This window comes from Syngnathoides biaculeatus, chromosome 1, assembly GCF_019802595.1.
Source record: "Syngnathoides biaculeatus isolate LvHL_M chromosome 1, ASM1980259v1, whole genome shotgun sequence".
Lineage (NCBI taxonomy): Eukaryota > Metazoa > Chordata > Actinopteri > Syngnathiformes > Syngnathidae > Syngnathoides > Syngnathoides biaculeatus.
The window spans coordinates 10,420,027-10,446,335 of NC_084640.1; the positions used below are offsets into that span (position 1 = coordinate 10,420,027).

General features: G+C 41.0%; 1 protein-coding gene across 6 annotated transcripts in view; it reads left to right on the forward strand.

The window, feature by feature from the left end:
- The window catches only part of fam135b (family with sequence similarity 135 member B), a 30,898-nt gene extending 26,286 nt beyond the window's left edge, over nucleotides 1-4,612 (forward strand). For 5 of the 6 annotated variants that reach the window (XM_061815247.1, XM_061815284.1, XM_061815274.1 and 2 more), the window contains 3 exons: nucleotides 189-299; nucleotides 745-858; nucleotides 2,352-4,612. In XM_061815247.1, coding sequence (XP_061671231.1) covers nucleotides 189-299; nucleotides 745-858; nucleotides 2,352-2,557 — 431 coding nt within the window. In that variant the 3' untranslated portion in view covers nucleotides 2,558-4,612. The remainder of the gene's footprint in view (nucleotides 1-188; nucleotides 300-744; nucleotides 859-2,351) is intronic. The other variant, XM_061815257.1, reaches the window with a different exon arrangement.
- Nucleotides 4,613-26,309: the final 21,697 nt, after the last annotated feature.

Sequence of the window (26,309 nt, forward strand, 5' to 3'; positions counted from 1 at the left end):
TGAATCTAAATGTCTCCCGATAATCATCTGGCGTTTGAAAGTAATTTGGTGGGTACCGTAAGGGGATAAATGTCGACTTTTACCCCGCACGTGAACAGTTTGTGCTTCACAATGTTTGTCGGCTGAACTAAGAATATCTCGCGCCGCTGAGTTCTGAGGCAAGGTTTGACGAGATTGTGCGCTCGCAGGTTTGTGGTTAATGCAGAAGCTGAAGAAATCCGGATCGCTGCTGCAGCTCACCTTCAGAGACCACACGGATCCACGGAAAACCTTCCTTTATCTCCTGAGTCAGAAACCGGGTAGGAAAACTGCAACCCTTCTGTTTTGGCAACATTTAAAAAAAAAAAAAAAAAAAAAGAAATATTAATAAGCCTGTTTTGTGTCACTTTTCTGAGTGTGAGACGCCTCCCTGCTGTGTGAGTGCAACAACCCGGTCGTTTGTCACATGGGCTTGACAACGATAATCACGGAAATGCATTTTGTCAACCCCCCCCCCCACACACACACACACACACGCACACACATCTGACACTCCGTGAGTGAAAACGCACTAGAGCACGCTTTTAAAACCACTCGCTGACAAGAGACCCAAAAAAAAAAAAAAAAAGACTGTTTTATTGTGTCTCACCTGTCAGTGCACTTTGTGATTGTGCTTTCCCATTTACAGTAAATAGACTCCTTTGACTCCCTCCCACCCATACAGAAACACACACCCACGCAGTCATTTTGTGTCCTTTCCGGCAGGGCTCCATTTCTTCAAGAATGTGGTGCTGGTGGCGTCTCCACAGGACCGCTACGTTCCCTTCCACTCTGCCCGGATAGAGATGTGCAAAACTGCTCTGAAAGACAAAACCACCGGTACTGCGTATATTGTGCACTACAGTGAAGGAGATAAGTATTTGAACACCCTGCTATATTGCAAGTTCTCCCACTTAGGAATCATGGAGGGGTCTGAAAATTTCATCGTAGGTGCATGTCCACTGTGTCCAGAAATCACAATGTATGCTATTTTTTTAACAATTTATTTGTGTGATAGAACTGCAAATAAGTATTTGAACACCTGTCCATCAGCTAGAATTCTGACCCTCAAAGATCTGTCAGTCCGCCTTTAAAAGTCCACCTCCACTCCATGTACTATCCTGAATCAACATCCAACCACCGAAGCACACTCCTGTGTGAGGTCGTTAGCTGCATAAAGACACCTGTCCACCCCATAAATCAGTAAGACTCACACTTCTAACATGGCCAAGACCAAAGAGCTATCCAAAGACACCAGAGACAAAATTGTACAACTCTACCTTGTGGGGTCTCAATGATCCTTAGAAAAGGTGAGGAATCAGCCAGGGGCTACACGACAGGACTTGGTCAATGACCGGAAAAGAGCTGGGATCACCGTTTCCAAGGTGACTGTTGGTAATACACGAAGACGTCATGGTTTGAAATCATGCATGGCACGGAAGGTTCCCATGCGTAAACCAGCACATGTCAAGACCCATCTTAAGTTTGCCAATCACCATTTGGATGATACAGAGGAGTCATGGGAGAAGGTTTTGTGGTCAGATGAGACCAAACTGTGTTTGGAGGAAGATGAATGATGAGTTCCATCCCAAGAACACCATCCCGACTGTGAAGCATGGGGGTGGTAGCATCATGCTTTGGGGGTGTTTTTCTGCAGATGGGACAGGACAACTGCACTGTATTAAGGAGAAGATGGCCGCGGTCATGTATCGTAAGATTTTGGGGAACAACCTCTTTCCCTCAGTCAGAGCATTGAAGATGGGTCGTGGCCGGGTCTTTCAACATGACAATGACTCGAAGCACACAGCCAGGAAAAGCAAGGAGTGGCTCCGTAAAAAGCATATCAAGGTTCTGGCGTGGCTTAGCCAGTTTCCTGACCTAAACCCAGGAGAAAATCTTTGGAGGGAGCTGAAACTCTGTGTTTCTCAGCGACAGCCCAGAAACCTGTCTGATCTAGAGAAGATCTGTGTGGAGGAGTGGTGCAAAATCCCTCTTGCAGTGTCTGCAAACCTGGTGAACAACTACAGGAAACGTTTGACACAAATAAATCATTAAAAAAATCATACATTGTGATTTCTGGATTTTTCTTTTGAGATGATCTCTCTCACAGTGGACATGCACCTACGATGAAAATGTCAGACTCCTCTATGATTTCTAAGTGGGAGAACTTCCAATATAGCAGGGTGTTCAAATACTTATTTTCTTCACTGTATATGATATTAATTTACTGGCGGGAACTTTAGCTACCCCACATTCTCCCTTTAGCCCGGTCAGTATCACTTCAAGTGTGCTTAAGATCGTACTGGAATGACGGGTTCTTTCCTCCGCGTCAGGGCCCGTCTACACGGAGATGATCAACAACCTTCTGCAGCCTCTCGTGGAGGCCAAAGATTGCCGGCTTATCCGCCAAAACGTTTTCCACGCGCTGCCCAACACGGCCAACACGCTGATCGGACGAGCCGCCCACATCGCCGTCCTGGACTCTGAACTTTTCCTGGAGAAGTTCTTCTTGGTAGCGGGACTGGACTACTTCAAATAACGGTGCTTTTTGACCCTAACCCTAACCCTAACCACCATGTAGGATTATCCTCTTTATGTACAGTGCATAACCTTGTTAGGAACCAGGAGAATCTTTGTTCGTTAGGATGGTTAGCGATTGGTGTGTCGTGACAAGTGCTCACCCCGATGGTGTGAGTGTGACTAGTAGCCATGCAAAATTGTAACATAAACACTGTATGTAACATCTATCCAACATAGATGCTTTGTTGGCCTTATGAATAACCTCTCAGCCACAACACTAACACACGCTAGCCGCGCCGCGTTTCCCTTCCGTCGCCGTCCGTGTAGCCGCTTCATGCACAAACGGATCCTTTCAAATGCAAGGACATTCGAAGAAATCTTGGAATAATGTTGAAAGGTTTTTTTTTTTTTTATTTTTTTGGTCATCTTCTTGCTTTATGTAGCATTAACCATAGCTCTCTAACGGTCTTCGTCAAACTTGACCAAAATGATTTGGGCCAGAATTTTTGATACTGAGCTTGATTCAGATATTCGAAGGCGGGTTAACTCCTCAACTTATCCCGGCTCTTTATTTCCCCCCTTCAGCCCTAACCCTCTTTTGTAATGCATACATATCTCAAGCAAAAATGACTTCAACTGATCCAGCACATTTTCTTTGGACATATTTTTTCCCTTGTTATCAGACGTCGTCAAAAGATAAGTCAGTTTATTGTTTTTTTTTTACGTTCTCAAGGCAATATGCTAACATGCACAGAGCTAAAACAGCGCATTAAAAATATGTACCCGACCAGGCAATGTAACCTAAACTCAGCTTACACTTTACTAAACGAATGGACACAGCTTAACAAGTGCAGTATATTTATTTGCCCATGTGCAATAGTACTTAAAATAATTTTATAGGCGATACACTGTAAGCTAATGTTTTGTTCCAATTGTGCTGCATTAAATAGACATTACAAATACATAAAAACAGTTTGAAGAAAGTCCACAAAGCAAGATGCACACGGATGTGCTTCGGTGGGTGGATGTTAATAAACCTGAGAGCCCTGACCTCAACCCCCCCCCCCCCCACACACACACACACACACACACACGCTCCGAAATTTTGTAAATAGTCTTCTCAGAAGAGCGGAAGCCGTTGTAGCGACAAATATATTTTCTTCTATTTTTCAATGGTGTCCCAATCTATTTATCTATTCTCCGTAATGTCCTTTTTTTTTCTTTTCTTCATTTTGTTGATAAAGTTTACATGAAATCATTCAGATCACTGCCTGTTGTCCTGGAGAGATAAAAGTGGAAAACGCGGAGCTCATGTATGTTCAACCTTTGCACAAGGTTGACAGCAAGTGCACTTTATTGACAACTTTAAGTCAACATGCAGCGGGCTTGAGGAAAATCTATTCTCCCCCCCCCCCCCCCCGCAGCGCGCAGTCGTGTGTTTGCCTTTGACTGTTCGCCACCTCCCCGATGGATGAAGGTCGCGACCCCACCCTCGCATCTTCTCAGCTGGCTGCGCTTTTCGGTGATGACGGTGCAAAGTTGGATTTTCTGGCCGCGAGATTAAGCACGTCGTCGTGACTGATTAGAATTGAACGCATGCCAAATGATGTAAGAACAGCGGACATTTTTCTTTTTTAAGTAGAACCTTCATAGTAAAAGAATTATCAGTATAATTTTGACTTTTTCTTGACATTTAAAAAAAATACGCCTTAAAATTTGAAGTTGACTTTTTCTTTGCTCATTTATTCTGAAGCATACCAGTGATAAAAGAAAAGTGACACTTGCGACATTGCTAGGAAGCATCCGGCCTGCTCGGCACAAAAGGAGCCATGAAATCAATAAAATGAATTAATTAAAACATGGCCGGTTTGCCGTCACGCCTGTGTGAAAAGCTGTTCTTTGTCTGCCCTAAACTGGAAATCCCTTCATACTTTTAAATGAATGTAACAAAAAAAAAAAACAACAACTGTCTAACATCACTGTGAGAAACGTGTATTTCATCCCACTTATTTTGAAGTGTATAATATGTAAAGTACAAAGAAAACTACTTTCTGTGCCAATACTACTAAACAGATACGACAGTGTAATAAAATAGTTTGTTTTGCATAATATCTTGCTTTTGTGTACTTAATTTATCCCCCCATTCCCCTCAACCGGCAGCTTTAATCACTGACATCGACAAGCAGTTATTAGACCTCTTTTGAATAGATGCGTCTTTTGGAGTGTGTGCAGAATAACTTGTGAAACAAAGAGACTAAAGAGGGATTAGTGAAAAGCACTCAAAGAAAACAACAAGCCCTTGAGCAGGAAGAAAAAAAAACAAAAAACAAAAAAAGAAACTTGGGTGTCGAGTCTGAGCATCATATCAACATGCCGCATTTATGAGCTAATACACAAATCTCTTCACTCTGGAAGAAAAAAAAAAGTGTGTAGGCTCATTTTTCCACATATCCAGCCTTTACTTCAATGTTCTTACTAAGGGTGTACCAGTACAGCAATTATTCAAATGTAATCGATACATTTTGTGGTTTTAAAATCGTTTTACATTCTGTACAGTCATCAAATAAAACAATAAAGCATAACATTTCTTAGCTTTTCTGTAAACAGGAACAGATTTATTGACAACACCTCACCCCCAAAATAAGAAATGAAAGCAGTAAATTTGCCCAAAAAATATCAATTAAAAAATGATTGCGATGCAAAGATGTCGCTAGTAATAGCAACAAACATTGCTTAACAATATGCAACAGCTGAAATGTTTTCATTTTAGGAAAGTACTTCAATCATTTCTTTTGAGGAAGTGCAGCATCAAAAATGTGTCTTCATTTTAATGAAGAACAACATCAAAACTTGGTTTTCTTTTTAGGAAAGTACAAAATTAAGTTGTTTGTCTTCCTCTATCTTCGTTCCTTCTTTTTAGGAAAGCACAAAATGAACCGTTTGTTTTCCTTTTTAGTAAATGCAACACTTCCTTTCTTTCTTTCTTTCTTCTTCCAGTGGAAGAATTAATTAATAAGCTCAATATATTCTCTTCTTTTTAGGAAAGTGGATAATCACTATCTCCTTTTCTTCTTTTGGTGTCTGGCCTTTACCTAATATGAGTGAACTTGTATGCAATATTCTCCTGTATTATGTTCTTCGGTTCACCCCACACCAACCCACAGTCAATCTGAATCCAGGCTGTTCTTTTTCATCCCAACATTAATTTGCAACTGCATTTGGAGCTCATGAGCCAAGTGAGCCTCTTCGCGGAGTCCCTTTTACACCCCCCCCCCCCCATACTCCTTCAAATCAATGGAGCTCATTTTTCCGGAGAAGAAGGACGCGGCTGCCATTGTGGGGGAAAACTGATGAGGGAGTAGCCACTTACACGGAGTAATGCCTTTGATTTGCTGCGAGTTAGCAGAAATTGCTTGGTCACCTTCGCTTTGCATCAAGGAGCCAATAAGAGCCGCGTTGTTGTTTACAGCGTTTGCGCTGGCGTGCGTCGTCGGAAGAGAAAAATGAATTATGAACTCGCCATCAAATTTGTTTGTTGATTGAAGGGTCAGTCACTCAAGATATTGTCAAGAAGATAGAAGAAAAAGAGTTTTTTGTTTTCAAAATTAAAGCAGCCCCAATACCTTCGCGGACATTTTGGGAAAAACTCCTGTTTGAATTTTGAGGCTCATTTGTAAAATAACTTTTGTTGCTCAATAAGTTTCTCATTTTTTATTGGCAGGAGGAATTTGGACCCAATCCTGCAAATTTAACAGCGTTCCGTCAGTCGTTTTAGTTCCGTAGTTGGTCAGAAGTACAGGGTCAGGTACTCTGTCTCATTTTTTAATAAAGACAAAAAGAAAAGTCAATAATTTGGTTGTTTAGTTGTATGGTTCTGTTTTTTCTTTCCGTTTTTATTCAAATGATTTATTTTGTACAAAATGTCCGGTTAACTTGCTTTATACAACTGAATAATAACTTGGATTTGTGTACAGTAATTTTTTTTCACCCTAACCTGTGTGCCTTTGCTCAAAAGAGGACGAAAACACTGGTAAATTTGAACTGCATGCTCCATTCCTTCCAGCAGGTAGCGCCACTGCTCTCTTTTCCTCCCATTGAAAGAACACGTTACAAAAGAATATTATTTTGCATTACCCATGATTGACAGTCATATTTTTTCGTTTTAATATTATTTCTGAAACCTCAAAGTAGACTTTCATGTTAGTGTTTTGCAGATTTCTAATAATGAGCGGCCGAGCGTGTGTTTTTTGAGCATGGGGGTCACGTATTGCAGACGCCATACAGCCCATAATAAACCATCCAGATGTCTTCTCTCTCCCAGACGTTTGTGTGTGTGTGTGTGTGTGTGTGTTCTGATTGACAAGGCTAAAACCTAAAATCCATCCGTCATTGCCGCTGCTTGAAGGGAGCAGTCAAAACTTTTTTCCCTTTTCTCTCACCTTCTTCCTCAAGGTGACCGGGGCTTTTTTTTTTTTTTTTTTTTTTACCCTATCCCCTGGCGCTGGATAAAAGCGAGTAAAAACGATTTGGACGATAGCCGCCAATTTTGTTAGCATTGTTGGCGAGCACACTTGAGCGGTCACATGCGTATCATTTCTCAGCTGAGGTTTAGTGTGTGTGTGTGTGTGTGTGTGTCGTTGCAGAGGTCAGTGGATGTTGAAAGCAGATACATTTGAGGGAGGGAGGCTTGACGACCTGTCAAGACGACGAGAGGGCGCTTTACTAAGAGGCAGGGCCCCCGAACAGAGAGATGGATGGTAAATGCCATGTTGAACAAAAGCGCTTTGAAAAAAAAAATGGGGTGGGGGGGCATGTAAGATGCCTTGGGAAATACTTTTAATTGCTTCCTGTCTCAGCGTGAGATGAGAAAATGAATATAATTGTGTATTAAGCACAGAGCAAGAATTGGACCAAAAGCACTCAGACAGAACAAAGTTATTCTTTAATCAGAGCAGAAACTACAGCGTACCCGACGTGACATGAGGGGGAAAAAGTATAAAAGATAAGTAAATCGAGCGCACCCTCTTTCCAAAGTTGAAGGTCGAGGGGAGGTTAAAGCTCATAAGTTACACAATGGACAGGGATATTGACAACAACATGATGAGGAAATAAAATTACACTGAAGGCATCACATGTATGTTGCAGTTTTAGCTCTGTTGTGCATAGCAAGTCCATAAAAGTGCGTTCGATTTGGTTACCCCCCGCCGGTCCCGTACGGAGCCACGGCGTCTTCGTGCACACAATCATTTACTCAGTGTGCACCCTGCAACTATTTCGTGCATATGAAGAAGTAGTTTTTGCATTCGAATTAATATTTTGCCCCTGATGTCAGGGGTGGCTTTTGTTAACGCGACGATCAGGGGAGGAGCTAGGGTGTTGCAACAAAGCCAGTGGCCACCACCTGCCCGAAGTGTGACAAAAAACAATGAGCACCTATTAAGGAGGTAAAATCATCAATTATAATAGTAGGAAAAATGAATGGAAAACATATTCTCCCTGGGTCAAAAATGTGCTCTCAAACCCAAATTCTTACTAAATGTTGTTATACAAAAATAAATAAATTAAAACCAATTTAGAACAGTCTACTGTGGGAAATTGTATCCAGATTGGAAGCACTTTTTTTTTTTTTAGATAATTCAAATAAAGATGCTCTAATGCTGAAATCAACAAATAGGGACAGACATGGTTAAACACTATCTTAGCAAAAACTGCTGGATGCTGAAAGATAAAGTGGATCTGACACAGAGAGGGGTTGAAAATATGAAAGAAGTAATCCCCCTGTAATCCTAAAAGATCCCAGCATGCAAAGAAATGCTAATCCCATAAAATGATAGTTGATCCTTACAAAGGTCTGCTTTCTATCATGCGAAAGAAAGTCAACAAGAGAAAGGTGAATGCGCTTCCGAAGCGTGTTCATGCAGACGTGCGGGTCCAGATAGGCGTGATGTGATGACTTTCCTCCTAAATGTGCCGCCCTGGCAAAAGCGCAAAACATGCCAGGCGACAGATTTCATTCTTGATAGCTTTTGAATCCATTTCATTTTTTTAGCCACAGATTAACCTCGATCCTGCACAATTTGGGATTATCCACTCAGTGACAAGTGCATATGCTGTGTTAAAAAAAAAGAAAGAAAACTCTGTTCCAAACAGATGTATTGACAATGAAATTGAAATCTGTCCATTGTCTTTGTTTGCATATATAAAAAAAATTACAAATCAAACATTAAACATTTTCCCATTGTTTTTAGATCTGAATCAAAACTAAGAGACGTACACAAAATGTATCCAAACCTCTAAATTGGTTTCTTAAACCCAAAGCTACTGTATAATGAATGTTTATTTAAATGATTTGTGCTAAAATATGAGATGAAGTTAAATGATGCACAAAAATGAAGAGATGAGTTAACCCAGCCTTTTTTTATGCTATTGTTTTGTTTGGATAATGAGACGGTATCGGAACAAAAAGAGCCCTCATCAACTGCTTTTCGATCGTCCCCGATTACGCATCTGCGCTAACGCGGGTAAATAATTGATACTCAAAGCATAACAGCCAGTTAATGAGCGCATTACGACCCGAAGGTCGTCCTCGCAAGGATCACCCCCCCCCCATCCACCACCCCCCCCCGCCCTTTCGCCTACATTTAAATGCAGCGAGGAGCAACTGGGATCCATCAATTCTAAATATGAAGCCCTCCCATGTTAATACAGTTAATTGGCAAGTTGATTAAACTTCAGAATTGAATTGAGAAGTTGGCCATTCATCCTTTTCATTTGGGTGGTATCATCCCCCCCACCCCCTCCCTCTCCCTGTGTGGACTATGAGAGGGAAGTCTATTAATAAAAAGTAATAGGCGCTCATTTACTCAGCTACTGACCCATTTAATAGCTCGCAGATGTGAATTGTCTGTAAAGATAGTTGAGACAAAAGATCTGATGGCATTGGATCACGAGGTCGTTCTTTTAATTTGGGTGACAAAAGTCAAGCTCTCGTGTGGAATCCTGCAGACCACACTTATGATTTTATGAATCACAAAACAAATCAACCTGCATGACTTAAAGTCCTTTTTTTTCATAGCCTTTGATGCCCGCTTGGATTACATACTTGCTATTTCATTTCGGGGGCGCGTCAAACTCCTTCGTTATCGTTTCACTTTCTTCTTGAAGTCTTGCTAAGCGAGAGATGGATGGATCGTGGGAGCCCATCAGAGGGGAAGTAATAACGGGGAGCTTCCTGTGGACTTCGCCGTCGCGGGAGGCCCGCCGCAGAAACCGTCAGGGTCAGTTTTAATTGAAAAGGAAAAAAAAACCTGCCGAGCAGTGCTGGGCCCGTTTGATGCGATCGTTTTGTAACCGTAAGCAGGTAGGACAAAGACGGGAGAAGAGGAATTCGAGGAAAGCGTTTTGTACGGGAGAGACAACCTTTTGCAAGATTCGAAATACAAACTGAAGACTATTTTACAATACTTGATGATGATTTCCTTAAATATTACCTTTGTACATTGAACCAACAGACACGACGCTGTCCATTTGCTAAACAGACAAGAATGTATTGTGCAACGTGGCGGTTGTCCTTGATCTTTGTGCGCATAAACCGTCTGGTGACATCCTACTCGCCCAGGCGTTGCCATGCTGCGCCTGCAAGTGAAGGAGACAAACGGCACCATATAAGGAAAGTTACTATCCCGGCTCAAGACTAGACTTGGGCGGAAACCACTTCCACCTTGGACCCATACATATAAAAACCTTGTGTTACTGGGCAGCTTTGTCTTCTTCTAAGGGTATCCTGTCAGAAGACACACGTCTCGTGTGCGGCAGCTACCTAACTAAGACCCGGACGTTTGTATTGCATATTCCTTTGTAATAAATCCATTTGCTGTTAACTCGTCTAATCATTGGTCATCTCTTCTTCGATCCGTGAACACGCGTAGAGTCCAACTCGCAAATCCCTACAAAACTCATGCGTTTTTCATTGCAGGGATGTTGTGGAACACGTTACTCCAGAAGAACTGCACTTGTACAGGTAATACTTCAAATAGGTTTACGCTGAACTCCTCAAAGGGAATTCGCCTAAATAGGTCCCAATCGCAAGCAGATATCCATAACATTTTTATTTACATACACTCTTTCACTTGAGTGAAACGTGGCGTTAAAATTTGATGATCATTAATCTTTTTTTTGTTGGATTTACTACCAAATTCTTCCTGCATGTGACTCAGTATTTGTGTTTGTATTTGTTATTCAAACTCGAGTGACCTCGAGTTAAGCTGTGCTCTGGCTATTATTAACCCATTAGAAGCCACAGAGTTCTCATCAGAAATAATGAAACCTTATTATTTAACGACCTTTTATCTCTTGAAAATTCAGGGGGAAGCTGTGCATTGTTGGGACAAAAAAAAATATTAAAGATGTGTTTGTTTGATTCAATTCCATACGGTTCAACAGGTAAGCACATTGAGATGGAGAATCTAAATCCTATTAGCTCGTGATAGATGACGGTCCGTCTGTGGAAAAATGAGCTACATCCCTTTTTGCGCTCTCCCAATTACAGGTTTGGAATTTAAAGAGGTAAATAATGATAATATGATTCATCAGGTTTGCCTTTTGAGGTGCAGAGCGCCCCCGAGTCATCATCTCTCATTAGTTAATGAATAGTGATTGGTATGAAATGACTTCACCCCACTCGGCTGCTCGTCCATTAGCGTGTTAATCAACAGCATATGACTGCCGGGCTGCGGCGGATCCCCTTGAAACAAATCGCCCTGGACCTGCCCCCCCCCCCCAGAACCTCCCCCACCCAACCCACCCTGCACCGAAAAGACAATTCACCATTTGCATAATGAGGGCCAAAGCAGGGCAATGTTTGCCCATCATCAGAATGCATTTATGCACGGGACTGCTATCGCGTTGCACCTCGCTTGATTCACACCCGCTCGTCTCCGGATTTAAAGTGGGACTGCGAACTGGAACGGGAACACTCTTCCGGTCCGAATTCTAGAAAATGACAAAACGTGTTTGGGGGCAACTCAGTCGAGCAAACAAGGATGTGATACATCCATCTGTCAATTTCCTTTACTAACGCTTGCTATGGTCAAGTTGCAGTCTTTCCCAGCTGACTGGCCAAGTGTTGCATCCTAGATTGGTTGTCAGCCAATCACAAACAGCCATTCACACATACCGAGAAGTCTTCAGTTAACCTGGCGTGCACGTTTCTGGAATATCGCGGGAAGTATCCGGTGTAGAAGAAACTGCACGCAGGAAGCCCAGAGCTGCGCTTCCAGCTCTTAACTCAGAACGAAATGAGCGAGATGCCTTGCTCGATAAAGGGTCTGAATCGTTGGACTAGATAATCCATCACAGTGAAGCCATTTATTCCCCATTTAAACATACTGATCCAATCCAAGGCTCCTGCTGCTTTTATCTACTGCTCGTGAATGTTGACATAATCCCGTCATGTTATCTTCGGGCCTCGCCATGCAGCAAGAAATCATTTTAAAAGAGTATTCCTCACGAAGCTGCAATATAAGTGACATTTAAGACATTTAACTCTGCACCCCTATCCAGTGCTACACAGAGGACAGCAGTAACAGAATAGCAACATTGAAGCTACAGTATAGAACATATAATAAAATCAAGTACAGTAACAGGAAAGTAACAGTTTTGTCCATAATGTCATTGTTGTGTTCAATCCTTCTAATATCATTTGAGGGAAATGAAGGTAATCCTTGTCCTTCCCCAAGTGGAGGAGTTCAAGTATCTTGAGGTCTTGTTCACGAGTGTGGGAAGAATGGAGCGGGAGATCGACAGACGGATCGGTGCAGCGTCTGCAGCGATGCGGACTTTGTATCGGTCCGTTGCGGTAAAGAGGGAGCTAAGTCGTTCCTACCCTCACCTATGGGCATAAGCTGTGGGTCGTGAACGAAACAACAAGATCCCGGATACAAGCGGCCGAAATGAGTTTCCTCTGCAGGGTGTCCGGGCTCTCCCTTAGAGATACGGTGAGAGGCGTCCGCAAGCGTCGCAATGAAGAAATCAGTTCAGTAGGCCCGGATTTAATTGAAGCTGCATTTGAGTTACGGGTTCAAAGTGAAGGCTCTTCCAATCAAGTGGCGCTTCTGCTTGGACAAGTGGTACCCGCCTGCTTTCGCTAATGGCCACTTTTTGAGCCATCCAAGTGACCCTTCAACACGTGGGTGACACTCGAGTGGAAATAATGCTCCGGTGAAAGCAATCTGGGACAATTTAGTCATCTATCTTGGGGAAGAAAAAAAGGGAATAAAAATTGCACTTTTTTGGGGGTTACATTTGTCAGATGGAAACCTTTGACATACACTCGCGATCCAAACTATAATTTGGTGATTTTAGTTCAAGCTTGAATAGACTGACTGAGTGTCCCCCCCACCCCCACCCCCTGCATTAAATTGACAACCATCCAGGGAAACCAAATTGTTCCATGCTGAATAAGTGATGATTTGAAAAGTCCACTTTCGGTTAAATACAACGTAGCTACACGTCTCATGTCAAATCCATTCCTCAGTGTGGCAATAAAATAACAAACCCGAACAAAACAATAATTAAAAAAAATAATACAGCCGGGGAGATGATGAGATGACTTCGTTGGAATGGTTCACTGACTGAATCTCGTAATGACTTTTGCGCTCGCTATCACCATCATGTAATTGTCGCCACTTCGATGAGCACATTTGATGACTCGGACTGCAGAAAATCAAGCGGCCGTTCTTACGTGTTGCATTAAAATGATAAATATCAGCAAAACATTGAGTTGCGTGACCTGTGAGGAGATGTTGTCCACTCAACGGCATCCTGTTGCGGCATCGAAATCAAACACAGTATGCACACTTACAAGAAAAGAAAGAACATGATTCTGATTCTGATTCTGATCAACCAAATCTTCAGTCAGCTATTCAATTTTACTCATCAGACTTGCATTGCATATTTATAACATAGGATTTACTCATATTTAACTTGATGGTATGAAGAAATAAAACAAAATCAAGTTTCTCCAATGATTCAAAATATTTTTTTAATATTATTACTTGTGATACTTGCGTTCGGCTGATGGTAGCAACCCAATACAATAAAATTGCAAAATAAATTCAATGGAAAAAAATAAAACAAGATTTTTGAGTATTTTTGGTTTTGAAAAAAAAATCTACATTTGTAAATTTTATTTCCAATCAGTAATAAAATGAATCAACAATCACCATAAAATAAACACACAACTCTAAAATTATTTTAAAATAGCATTATATGTATTACAAACATTAATTTTAAATCAATAGTGGATTTTTTTCATTTGTTTGTGTTTTAAGACAGTGAGTTACTGTTTTTTTCTTTTCACTACTGCTGGCTTCACATCTTACTCTTTTGAGTAGACTTCTGAAAGTATTAGTCAAAGTCATGATATTGGTATAAAATTTACTGAAAATATAGTTTAGCTTCTTGTAAGACGCTGACTTCATGTTTTTGCATTTCAATTTTTAGAGTTGTCTGTCCTATTAAGTATTAGTCATCTTAACTGGATTTTAGTGTCCTTTAAGATCCACTTAAGCGCAGTGGAGGGTCGCCAAAAGAATACGAAGGAGCGAGAAGCGATATTGGACAAGGTGCTCGAATTATGCCGCTGCCTTGTGGTGCGCTGATAACCTTTCGGCTTATTATCCCAATTAGAGTACACAGCTGGAGGAGAAAATTAATCCTCTGCCGGGCCATTTTGTTTGCTTATTTACAGACTTGCGTGAATTGGAACCAGGGTAAACAGAGCACCGATGATCGAGCCTTGTCTCAGCTAAACGGCTGCCGTTGTTTTAAGCAGACGCCCAATGCCGCCATTTTACGGGAAACTAGTTACTGAGGATGCTGTCAAGTGCAGGGAATGGGGGGCAATACAGGATGTAGAAAGCCTGAAAAATAAAAGCAGTCATAGCGTTAATTATTGCTTCCTCTCTGACTGAGGCACCACTTTTCAGAAAGGATGTGAGTCTTAGTGTCTTCTCCTAGTCATCTGTCCAGAATAGAGTTCACAAAAAGCCAAAGGACAAGGCAAAACTACCTTTGGCACTGCTAGAAAGGAATCCTAATATGGTTATTTGCAGATGTCACCAATGATGACGTAAGAACTCCAAAAAGATTTTGAATGTTGGGCCAATAACATTTGCACGAAACTACAAGCGGATCGTAGCATTGGAACTGCAATAATCAATACAGCGACATTTTTTATTTTATTTTGAGACCTCACGTTTGGCACATTGGAAGCGGAAGTTTCCGAGTCAGCCAAGAGCATAAACGTGGCTTTCCCTCCCTCGTTTTCCTCTCGCCATAATGTGCTTTTCCTCCCCACGATTGTAATTTCCCCGCCTGGGGGACAAGGTTGTTCCACACGAGCTGGCTCTCTAATAACCAAGCCAAGCCTCCTAGTGAAAAACCCATTAAGGTCAAGTCATGCATAGTCCACTGAACATCTTGTCTGCTGGTCTGCTAAGGAGAGCCTAAGAATATCACATTAATCAGAGCCAAAAAAAAAAATAAAAAATGTTTATGATGACGGCGCTGCAGAAGATGTACTGTATGTGGGGTACTTGGATTTTTTTGGGGCAGCTTTTCATTGTTTGTACACTTTGTAAGTTTAACATTGTAGATGGATAAAACCGTCAATAACTGATTAATTGAATTGTAATTGTGAGGAATTGGTGAGTGACCATTTCTTGGGGGCAGTGAGCCGAAATTTAGATTCGTACAAGCGCTTGACCGGTTGATTTCATCTCAATTATCCATCCATTCTGCTTCGTACGGAGCCCCTAAAGGGACAGTAGAAAAAACAACAACTGGTTTCTCATTGTGATGAGTAAGTTTCTCATTGTAATGAGTAACTAGTCCGTTGCATGTGTGCATGTATAAAAGACCCTTATTCCTTATTCAGGAAGCTACCGCTAGCAGGTAAATAAGCTGCGACCTATAGGTAGCCATTTTTCAACACTCTCTAATGTGTAATTTACTTATGAGTAAGTTACTCATTACAATGAGTAAGTTACTCATTACAATGACAAAGTTACTCATTTTCAACTCAACTTTTTTTTTTCAATGTCCCTTTAGGGGCTCCGAAGCTTTGTCCCCAAAACATCAACAAAACATAAATTCACACAAACATTTCCAGTGATGCAAGCTAGTAAAAAATATATAATACATATATGTATATATCGTGAATTTCCCTAGATAAATACCTTGGGACAACTGAAGAGGCGTTCCCAATGTTCTGAAAAATAATGAAGCAATTAATTATCCCTTACATCATTCTTTGTCAAGTTTCGGTCAAGAAAATTTAGTCAGATCAAACATAGTACCATCTTCAAATCTTAGCCTGCAACACAAAGCCCCCCCACCCAAAAAAAAAAAAAAAAAATACACCAAGAAATGTCACATAACTCGAAAAACTGTGGCACTCGGAATCAGGACTCAAAAGTCAATGTAGGCATTGAAGTTATATATTTGTAAGAACGCATACTCTATGCCTTTTAGGTCAAAAGAAATGACAAGTGGATGAGTTGGAGTCCTGATAATGGCTAGCCTAGCTTTGTCTTCTCCATTTTCACTGTGGCAAGTTGCTGCCTCCCTCAGGTCAGTCTGCGTAATACATATGATTACGTTCAATTTTACGTGAGACTTCTCGTCGGGCACCCAAGATTGTTAGTAGACTGGATTGCAAGACTCATGTATAGGGTGTTGTCTATCCTAAAGTACCCCACACACTCCAGGGGGTCCTCGGTTTACGACTGTCCTGAGGTTACGAAAGGCGTGCAATTAACTTTTTTTCGTAAGATTATCATTACATGCCAGGTTAAACCCTGTACTTACCAATTTGTCATGTGCTTGTTTTAAATTTACAGTTTTTTGAACTTTCATTATATGTAATGAAGCCGTTACTACTGAGTCATTATACCTAAAGAGCTGATAGACTACGTGTTCCAAAAAAAAAAAAAAAATCTGTCCATATCTACTGTTTCTGACCATCAGACCTTATTGTATGTATACAAAAGAGATTTTAAAAAGTTACAGTAAAACAATAAAAAACTCATTCAGACTCGACTTAAACGTGTCTATCAATGAAACGCTGTTCTCCTTGCTCCATTAGTCCGGTCATCATATCCGTCCCACCGAGCCTCACGCAACGAGGCCAAACCAAGGACGTCACACACTGATATCGTGGGTGTTTTCGACATTTTGTCTGTGTGTGGACTCACCTCGCAAATGACGCAGCCAAGCGTGAAATCATCTCTGCTCGGCTCCGAAGGGCCCTACATGGATTTTTAATGATGAGGTCATACTTCGATTTATTTATTTATTTCTAAATAGATGCCGAATATAGTCAATGGCTCCATTCTTTTTAATGCATATTTAAGTACAAGGAAGAGGCCGGGCCTAATGAGATGTGCCGCCGCAAAGGCGTACAACTTTAAAACCCAGGCAACCAGTTGTGTTTTTTTTTTTTTTAATAGATGCTTTTTTTTTTTTTTGTAACCACCACAAATGTTCTCTTTGAAGCACAGGTTTAATACAAGCAAACACAATTGTATATATTATAGCCTATCAAAGACGCAAATGATATGTTGCTAACAGTATACTTAAAACAGTGATTGTAGTCATTACGGTTAATCACATGTTCCCGATCTTATAAACACAAAACCGGTTGGTTTTGTCTCCGTTTTTGAAAAAAAAAAAAAAAAAAAAATGGGTTTCATGTTTTCCAACCTGCAGTACAATAAGAGCCCGGTCACGCCGCAAACTTTAGTCAAGGATTAAGCGTGGGATAATGAATAATGCAAATCCATCTACGTGTTCACTCTCCGTGTAGGTCTAGTGATCAAAAAAACACGGCAAGATTCTTCTTTCTTTCGGAAAATATCAAGAGGGCTCTGTCGGGTATTAATTATTCTTCAACCGAAGCCACAGTGTGTATTCTACATAGTATAAATTAGCACAATTTACTGCATGGAAGATAGGTTGAGCGAGCAGGATATTTGATATATACTTTAAAATATGAGTTTGCTATATCAGGGTATTGTCAGCAAATGATGATGGCCAAAACTCTTATTTATTCTGGATGATAATTTTTAATATTGGGTGTTATGTGTATTTAATGGCGGCACGGTGGATCAGCTGGTAAAGCGTTGGCCTCACAGTTCTTAGGACTTGGGTTCGATCCCGGCCCCACCTGAGTGGCGTTTGCATGTTCTCCCCTTGCCTGCGTGGGTTTTCTCTGGGCACTCCAGTTTCCTATCCCACATCCCAAAAACATGCAACAGTAATTGGACACTCTAAATTGCCTCAAGGTGTGATTGTGAGTGCAGCTGTTTGTTTCCATGTGCCCTGCTGCTAGCAACCAATTGATTGTGTACCCTGCCCGTTAGGCTCCAGAACTCCCCATGACTCTTGTGAGGATAAGCAGCAAAGAAAATGGATGGATGAATGGATGTGTATTTAAGATGCTGCTCGTTTTTATAGCACACCTTTGCAGTAATAATTACTTAATAAACACACAATAAGACCTTTATAAAGACTTCTAAACGCTACACTTAATTTATCGTTCTTGTTATTGGCTATTAGTTATTCGTTGTTTTTTTTCTAGAAAGAATAAAGATGGTTCTTTGCATTAGGTTTCTGTTTTTATTGGTTAGTCTGTTATCAAGGTGAGTAAAATTCATGCATTCAGTTGTATTGTGCATTGATTTATTTTTTGGGGGGTGGGGTCTTTTTGTTTCAAAAAACCCCATTTCTTAAAATGTCCAGAATGTACGTTTGATATACGTAATTCAACCATTCATTTAACATTGTTTTAAAGAGATGACACAGGCCTTACTCATGCTTTCAGATGATTGGTGTATCAGAACTCGCAAATTGACAACCCAGGTTATTTGACGCAATACCCCAAAAAATTGCATTCTCGGAGGCAATTATGATTTGGTTTCATGCCGCGGACCGTGCGCAGAAGTGCGGTAGTTCTGCTTTTCCTGGAAGCACGCATTAATTGGAACCAATGAAATGCACAGTAGTCGGTGTGAAATAAAAGCAAATGACTTGATAACATCTGTGCTATTATATTTGTGAATAATAATGCCACCGGGATTGGTGGGGGAAAAAAAACCTAAAAAAACAAAAAACAAAATAAAACCCAGAAAGTACTAATTTGAAAGTGTGGCAGAGGTGAGAATGCGCATACAAATAAATGTCATTTTGAGTGGTGTAGAGAGCTCGGCTCACTGGGAAAACTCTCGGCGCGAGTGGGAAGAAAAAAATCAAGCGCCAAAGGGGGAAAACAATCAAATTGATCATTTGCTTCTCAGTCCTATAGGGAACCCTTCGTGAATAGAGGAAGCAGTATTTATAATGTGCCATAGTACTATGGGTACTTACCTTCGATGGGCTAATCAAAGATCCAGCCCATTGTAGAAGGGAGAATATATATATATATTTTTTCCCCTCGGCTGCAATTCAAACGTCAAAGCAGCACGGCGGCTGTACCTCTTCGAAGAAGCCAATTTCCTTCAACATGAAACAAGTATTTCCTTTTACTTCTTCAGCAGCCAGAGATTTTACTGTGACATTTCTGCAACAACAACAACCCGGCGCACAATTTGTCACAGGTGCACCTTTTAACCCCCCGCCCCGCAAAGAAAATGCGAGATTTGGCTGTAGCACTAACAACTCCGCAGATATAGACTGTATGCAAATGTGACCTTCATTTTAAGTAGCTTCGCGCCGATGTCGTTTGGATCCTTTTGTAGCGTTCACGAGCAGTCAGTCATTTCACGTGTGCGGTACACTCGGAGCATGTCTTCCTATAGACTACATGGGGACTCTTTCATAAAGTCTGCAGCTGTCACGAAAGAGTCAATTTTCAAGTTGCTGAAAAAGAAAATACACTTCTTGGGTCCTGCCTGCAGGAAAACTTTCAGCACATATACACAAATAGGTCTACGGGCACTGAGAACACAGACACACACATACGCAAACATATTACAGTCCCTGGTTGACCCAGAAATGGGGTAGGGGGTGCATATTTTCAGTGGCTCGAGTTTCTTTAAGTCTATGGCTGTCATGAAATCAAAACAAAATTTCAAGTTGCAAAACAACTTTTTAGCTCTTCAAGTGATCGTAAAAGTTCTAAAAAGTCAGAAACTTTTTTTTTTTTAGGTTAAACTTTTTCAAAGGTTTGCTTTTATTCAAATCCTCCAAGTTGATGGGCAAAAATGGATCTCCAATCTCTCTGGGTCAGGACCAGCTCCTCTCAGATAACTTAAACTGTTTTTTTTTTTTTTGCCAAGTTGAAAAATTTGCAGTTTTGCGACGGGCGTGAAACTGATGAAACAGAAAAAATATCGACCCCCCCCCCCCCCTGAAAAGTGCACAGTTTGGTGTGAGGTTTACAGGCCCCGCGAGGTCCTGAAATATTTTTGGATTTGGATTTGAGCGACATCTGCCCTGTGACTGACCAGTTCAGGGTGTGGGACACCTTTCGGCTGAAGCTAGCTGTGATAAGCTCCAGCTCTTCCATGCCCCTTGTGAGCATAAGCACCTTGGGTAATAGATGAATTTGAGCGGCAGAACCGACCCAAGACCCAAACTACCCACAAATGTGTTTTTTTTTTTTTTTTTTCATGGAGGCTCGGTTAGTGGAAGCCAGGTTTAGGAATCTGACAAATTTACCACTTTTGAAAAATGAATGAAATGGGCACGTCATTGTCTGGACCCAAACGCAGGACTCCAAGACGAGGACATGATGTTAGGCGTAGTTTTATTCAAGCTGAGGTAATACACGGTGTACGCAGTCTGAGAAGGCAGATGTACAGAAACGCTAGGGTAGCCAGGATCCAAGAGACATGCAGCGAGGGCTGATGACCGGGAGACAAACTATGAACTATGACTTGATTATGAAACATAAACTAAGACAGAAAAAAACTGCGGTGACACAGAAACACTGTGACGAGGATAGCTCAACACTACACTATTTTCAGTTTTGGAGATTCCTACTGTCAATGAATGCAACTCACTATCTCAGGGCACAACGAAATGGCAAATGCCAGTGACAAAAACTCCAACTTAAATAGACGGCCTAATTACAGTCCCAATGTGAAACAGCCAAGCAGTGGCCACCCCCCTCTTGGCCGTGGTCCAGACTGGCTCATGACACCCCCCAAAAGAGAAAAAAAAAGAAGTTTGTGGAAGGATTTCCTGCGTTGCTAGGAAGTAAAAATATTCTTATATTAAGTTGACAAATTGTTGATTTAATGAAAGCCGGAGACCTGAAAACACACATGGAAATTTTTCCCTGAAAAAAAAATGTACTTTTTACTTTACTTTATACTTTTGGTGCAAGGAATAACAGAGAAAAGAACAACACTTTTTCAGGGGCTTGATTTTGTCAGGTCCCGCAGACCTTTAAAGATGTCCCAACGTGACTTAATGCAGGAACACAGTGTGGCGTTTATTCCTCGAGGTGCTGACTGCTCGATATCGGAGAAGCTGAAATTTTCTTAGCCGGCGGCCGGATTTCGGTCACCGCGTGATTCATCACGAAGGCTCTGGCAGGTCTTCGGCGGTTTCACACACAAAGCCTGATGTTTGTATCACTGACTGGAGCGCCAAAGCTATTTGTCACGGCTCTTTGTCGTCCCCGTCTCCTCGCAATGAACGACGGCAGCGGGGGCCTCTGGCTCTTCATCAAATGAGTTGTTCCCGCGGCTCGAGTTTGGTTCCTTCCTCCCTTCCGCACGGATCGAACATTTTGTTGACGAAAAAGAAAAGTTATGTGTATTAACGCAGAGGCTGTCAAATTGAAATATGTTGATGGGCAACATTCGCATTCGGTGTCAAGGTATTCTTTTCTTTCCACCACCATCGGTCTTCCTCTGATTCTCGTTTCTGAAAATGAATTCTCTTTGCCGATAACCGCCTGGGAAATCAGCAGATGGTTTTTATTTTGTTTATTTTTGATTGATCACATTGCTCCACTGCATTTTATTCACTAGTGAGAATGTAGTTTTGTCTTAACACATACAGTTTGCGGAATGGTACGGCCTTTAGATAAAAATCACCAAAATCCGATTTTAATCGTCTTTTTTCCTCCTTTACTTTTAGATAAGGCGCAAAAATGGGTGGAAAAAATGGCTGAGTTACCCCTCCCCCTCTTTGGGGATTTGTTTTATTTCTCCTTGTACCAACCAACTTTGAAACATTTATTTCCTAGCTTGATTCCTCCTAGCGCCAACAACTTGGAAATAAATTTTTCTTTCTCTCGGGGGAAAAAAAAAATCCTTTTTGTCAAAGCATATATTAAAACTGTATTTTTAACAACTGAAAATTTGAACCATTTCAAACTTAATCAAATCTTTCACACTGCCCGGCTGGGCCGGTCTGTGTGTTTGATGTGCACCGTGATTGAATTGCAACGTTTCAAAAGGGGTTTTGGTGTGATTTCAGACCCAGCGGGCATCTCGCCAACTGCCCGTTGGCAGAGGAAATCCGCGGCGCAAATCTCGCAGCTCGATGGCGTACACAACGGAGCATTTAACACTTAATGAAGCATATATTTCATTTTGCCCTCGGGAGACCGAACAGCGTATGGCCGTAAACGGCGCGTTCACCACTCTCGTTCTCCAGGTGGCTCCGAACGTGATTCCTAAAGAATATTGACGCTTAATGAATGTTTATGTTCATCTGTTTTATTTTCAACGACCACAAAATTACACTTTTGCTACTGCTAGCACGGAAATTAGTGTACATCTTCTAAAACAAGCCCCCGATAAAAGAGGCACTACTGTTCTCATTTTGTTAGATCATATACATGTATCAATAAATGAGGGACAAAAATATAATTATAATGGCCTTACATTACTTTATGGCAGCAAAAAGGCTAAGTCACTGTAATTGCTAGAACAGGAATGTCAAAGTAATATAATCACTCCCCTCACATCTCACAGGTGGCTTTTGAGAGCTTGCCATTACTGTAAAGCAAATGTCTATTAATGGACACACTGGCGGACCTCTGATTAAAATGTCAGCCCCGCGAAGTCAAAATCTTGCTGTGACCTCCCTCGATTTGAATTAATGAGCTATTTAGAAGGAGGTTACTGCCACCCCGCCCCTCCACACACACCTCCAGCTCTTCCCCCACGTGCTCCGCAGTGACGGCATGACTATCCAAAGCTGCGGAGTACTTTTATGTCTATTGATTTTCATGTGACACTAAGTAAGCGGGCTCCCGTTCTGTCGTTGCGGAACCTCGCTGAGGTTCAGCAGTCACTTTGAACCGATGGACATTTTTTTTGCAGAGATTAAGACGTGCTTTTCATTGAACGTTGGCAAAATATCTCGTTAGCATGGGTGTGTTTCTTTTATACTTTGTGTTCGAGTGATACGGGAAATATGGTTAGGCGAGGGAGACTGCGAAGAAGTTCACGGTCCTTCCTTCTGAAAGTGTGAGACCAAGTGTCCGATGTCCCGTGCAATCCCCAAATTAGATTAGACAACACCCTTTAGTTAGGTTCATTTTGTTTCTTATCTTACTTTGAATAACGTTGAATTTCTGACCAAAGTTGTCTTTGTTGTTCACTTCCCTTTATATTATAATTTAGAATATCCAATTATGCTTGCCTACTTTGTTCCATTTTGGTTTCCGATTGTTTCCTACCAACCTCCAAATTTAGATGTATTCAATTATGCGTAAACATCGAATCCCCTACAGAGTAAGCGCTCGGCGCAACGTTTCGGCATGAATGTGCCTTCCTCAGGCGCAGCTTACTCTCAAATAAGTCGGGTCAAAATGTCGTCTGTAGTGTGACAAAGGACGTCAAAGTCAGCTCCCCTCGATGTACAAGTCAAATTTAAGTATTCCCTAATTAATTAATTATATCAACTATGCTTTTAGAATTTCGAGTAATCAATTGGCCGAATTATGTGTTCCTACCTCCTTCCAAATCTAAGCAAGTTACCAACAGTTAACGAATTAAACAAATAAAATTTATTGATTGGTTTAGGGAAGGGGATAGGATTTGAGGATTGGCAAAAGGTAAGTGGTGAGGGGGGAAGAATGTTAAGGCTACCACATGGAAATTGTTATGGTTAGGGGAAAGGGTTCGGGAAAGTGAATCTATTTTTCTGCCAATTGACTAATTTCGTAGACTAAATCAATAAATGGGGGGTGGTTGTCGTTAAGAAGGGGTTTGGGTGGGGGATAGAAATGTGGAACAGGTAAGTATGGGTTAAAGGTAACTGGTACTGGGGTAAGGACTGCGACAGGATACAGGTAAGTGGTTAGGGCTTGGGTTAGTCACAACATGGACAGACAATTCACTTCTTTTGTGTCGTAACTTTGACAGCAACAATGAACAATATCTGCTTCATCGCTTTACTTAACTGCAGCAGATGAACTAGTGGAGCAAAGCTCACCCAAAACAACTTGTCTTGAACCTCATCTTAGCTGGAGTGACGCCAGCGGCTGTTTCACTCGGCTGGAGCTCAACAGCGAGCCGGGTTACGGAAATTCTCTCTCATCAATATTCAAGCTCATAGTTTGCAACCTCGTGTCGGCATTGCTGCACTTTCGACAGCAGGCTACAACTTCACAACTCGCGGCGATGTTTTACTTTTACGGCAGCTTGTGCTTGTACGACAAGACGCGCAGGGACGCCCGCTACAAAGCAGCCGCTAAGAAAGCTAAAGACGCCGTCTGGAGTGATTGATTAGAAAATGTGAAAATCCCGCACAAAGTCGCTCATGTATTCATAGAAAAATTGATTTGGAAATTTCACATGAATAATTCAGGGCGTGATCTGAAATAAAATGAAAAATAAGACAACGCAAAATAATGGGCTCCTAAACTTAGATGCTTATTAAGTTTCAGTCTGAGGTGAGAATCAGGCAAATCCTGGGTAAAAGAAAAAAACACAGGCTGTAAAGATGATTTCATTTAATTTAATTTGATTCATTTACCTTATTTGATTTTCCTCGTAGCCGAAAATCACTTGTTTGATTCTTTTTATTTCATTTTCCCTGCGCTCGGCTCTAAAGTGGCGACCTGGTGATTTGCCGAAAGACTGCAAATATACTTCACGAGTGCACGAGTCACATACCCATTGTGATCCCACCCACTATTGGCTTTTCATAGAGATTAGCGAAGTCGTGCTGAAAATAATTAAGACTTGGGCGAGAAATCCAAGTCCAGCGTGAAGCCATTTTTATTTTTTTCCCATTAGTGGAAATGACAACTCCTCACTGATTGCTGTCGAACATGCTGGAGAGAATTAATGATAAAAATATTAGCTCGCCGTTGCTGGCAGGGGAGTGATATGGCATGACACGCTAATTAGACCTTTTGTAACCTCAGAACATAATTACTAAGACGTGTGCTCAAGCGTAAGGTAAAAATGGAAAAATTAGTGCGTAAGCTATCAAAAAAGAGCCTTCGAGTTTTTTTTTTTTGAAACATTCCAAGTTGTGGTTTTGTCAAAAAAAAGAGGTCAAAAAATCAAACAAACAATTACACATTGTCTATTATATATATATAAACATAACCTTTTACCTTAAGTGGAGAAAGATGTAGAGAGATTTATGAATGTTCATAAGCATACAGTGACATTGATATTGATATCTGTATCATACTGTCCCCAGGTGGCAAAGCCGCACACAAGAGAAGGAGCAGCACCATCTGCATTGAATTGAACAACAAAGGTGGCGCATACTATTTATTTTATTTATTTGTTGCACTCTATTTAATTACATTACTTCTGTATATATATATATATATATATATATATATATACACGTATGTGTGTGTGTGTATTAATGACATCGTACAAACATCTTTGTTTTTTCAGGGTGGGGGTGGACTACAGTATATTCAAGGCACTTCCATTTATTTCAATGGTGAATGATGATTTGAGATACATTTTTTTCTAAAGTAAGAATAGGGATGTGGAAGGACTCATATCTCAAGGTATCTATGTCGACTTTAAAAAAATTGTTCAGGTTTTGTACAATATCCTCATGAGAACTGGTAAGGCATATTTTATTCATAAAATAGAAAAAAAAGCTGCATTTTAATAACCCCCAAAATGTTGGTTTTTAACTTGGAACAATAGTGGGAAAATGCAATATTTCTTGCAACACTTTTTTTTTTTTTTACCCCCACTATTCAACAAGTGACCATATTGTTCTAATGTGCATTTCAGGGTGAAGAAAATGATTTCAAATGGAAAACAATGAAGTGTGAAATTTTCCATTGCGAGTCAGTGATGGTCATGAATAGTGATGTTCCTTGCGCTCATAAATGTACAACGGAAAAATGATTCATTCAGACGTCACACGGGGAAAAAGTCATCACATGGGGAATGGCAAATTCCTTCCTTTGCAGTGTACTCATACACAGACAACAGCATTCGGTATCTAGAAAATACCCGATTTCATCAGTCATGTACCGCTCAACAGCGTTTCCCATTAAATTGATGAATCCATTTGAAATCTGTTGCTAACAAAAACAGCAGAACCCCCAAAACAACAACAAGTATGGAATCCTAACGCATGTTAATTAACGTGCAAACACTTTTAAAGACAATTTTATGTTATTTGGCAGACTTCTTTAATGATGATTTCTATATGAGCAGACTGATGTGTTGTGTACATCCATGTTTATGTGCCAGGACGCAACAATGAGAAGAGTACTTGGTTACAGTTACAAGTTACTGAATGAATGTGAAAATATA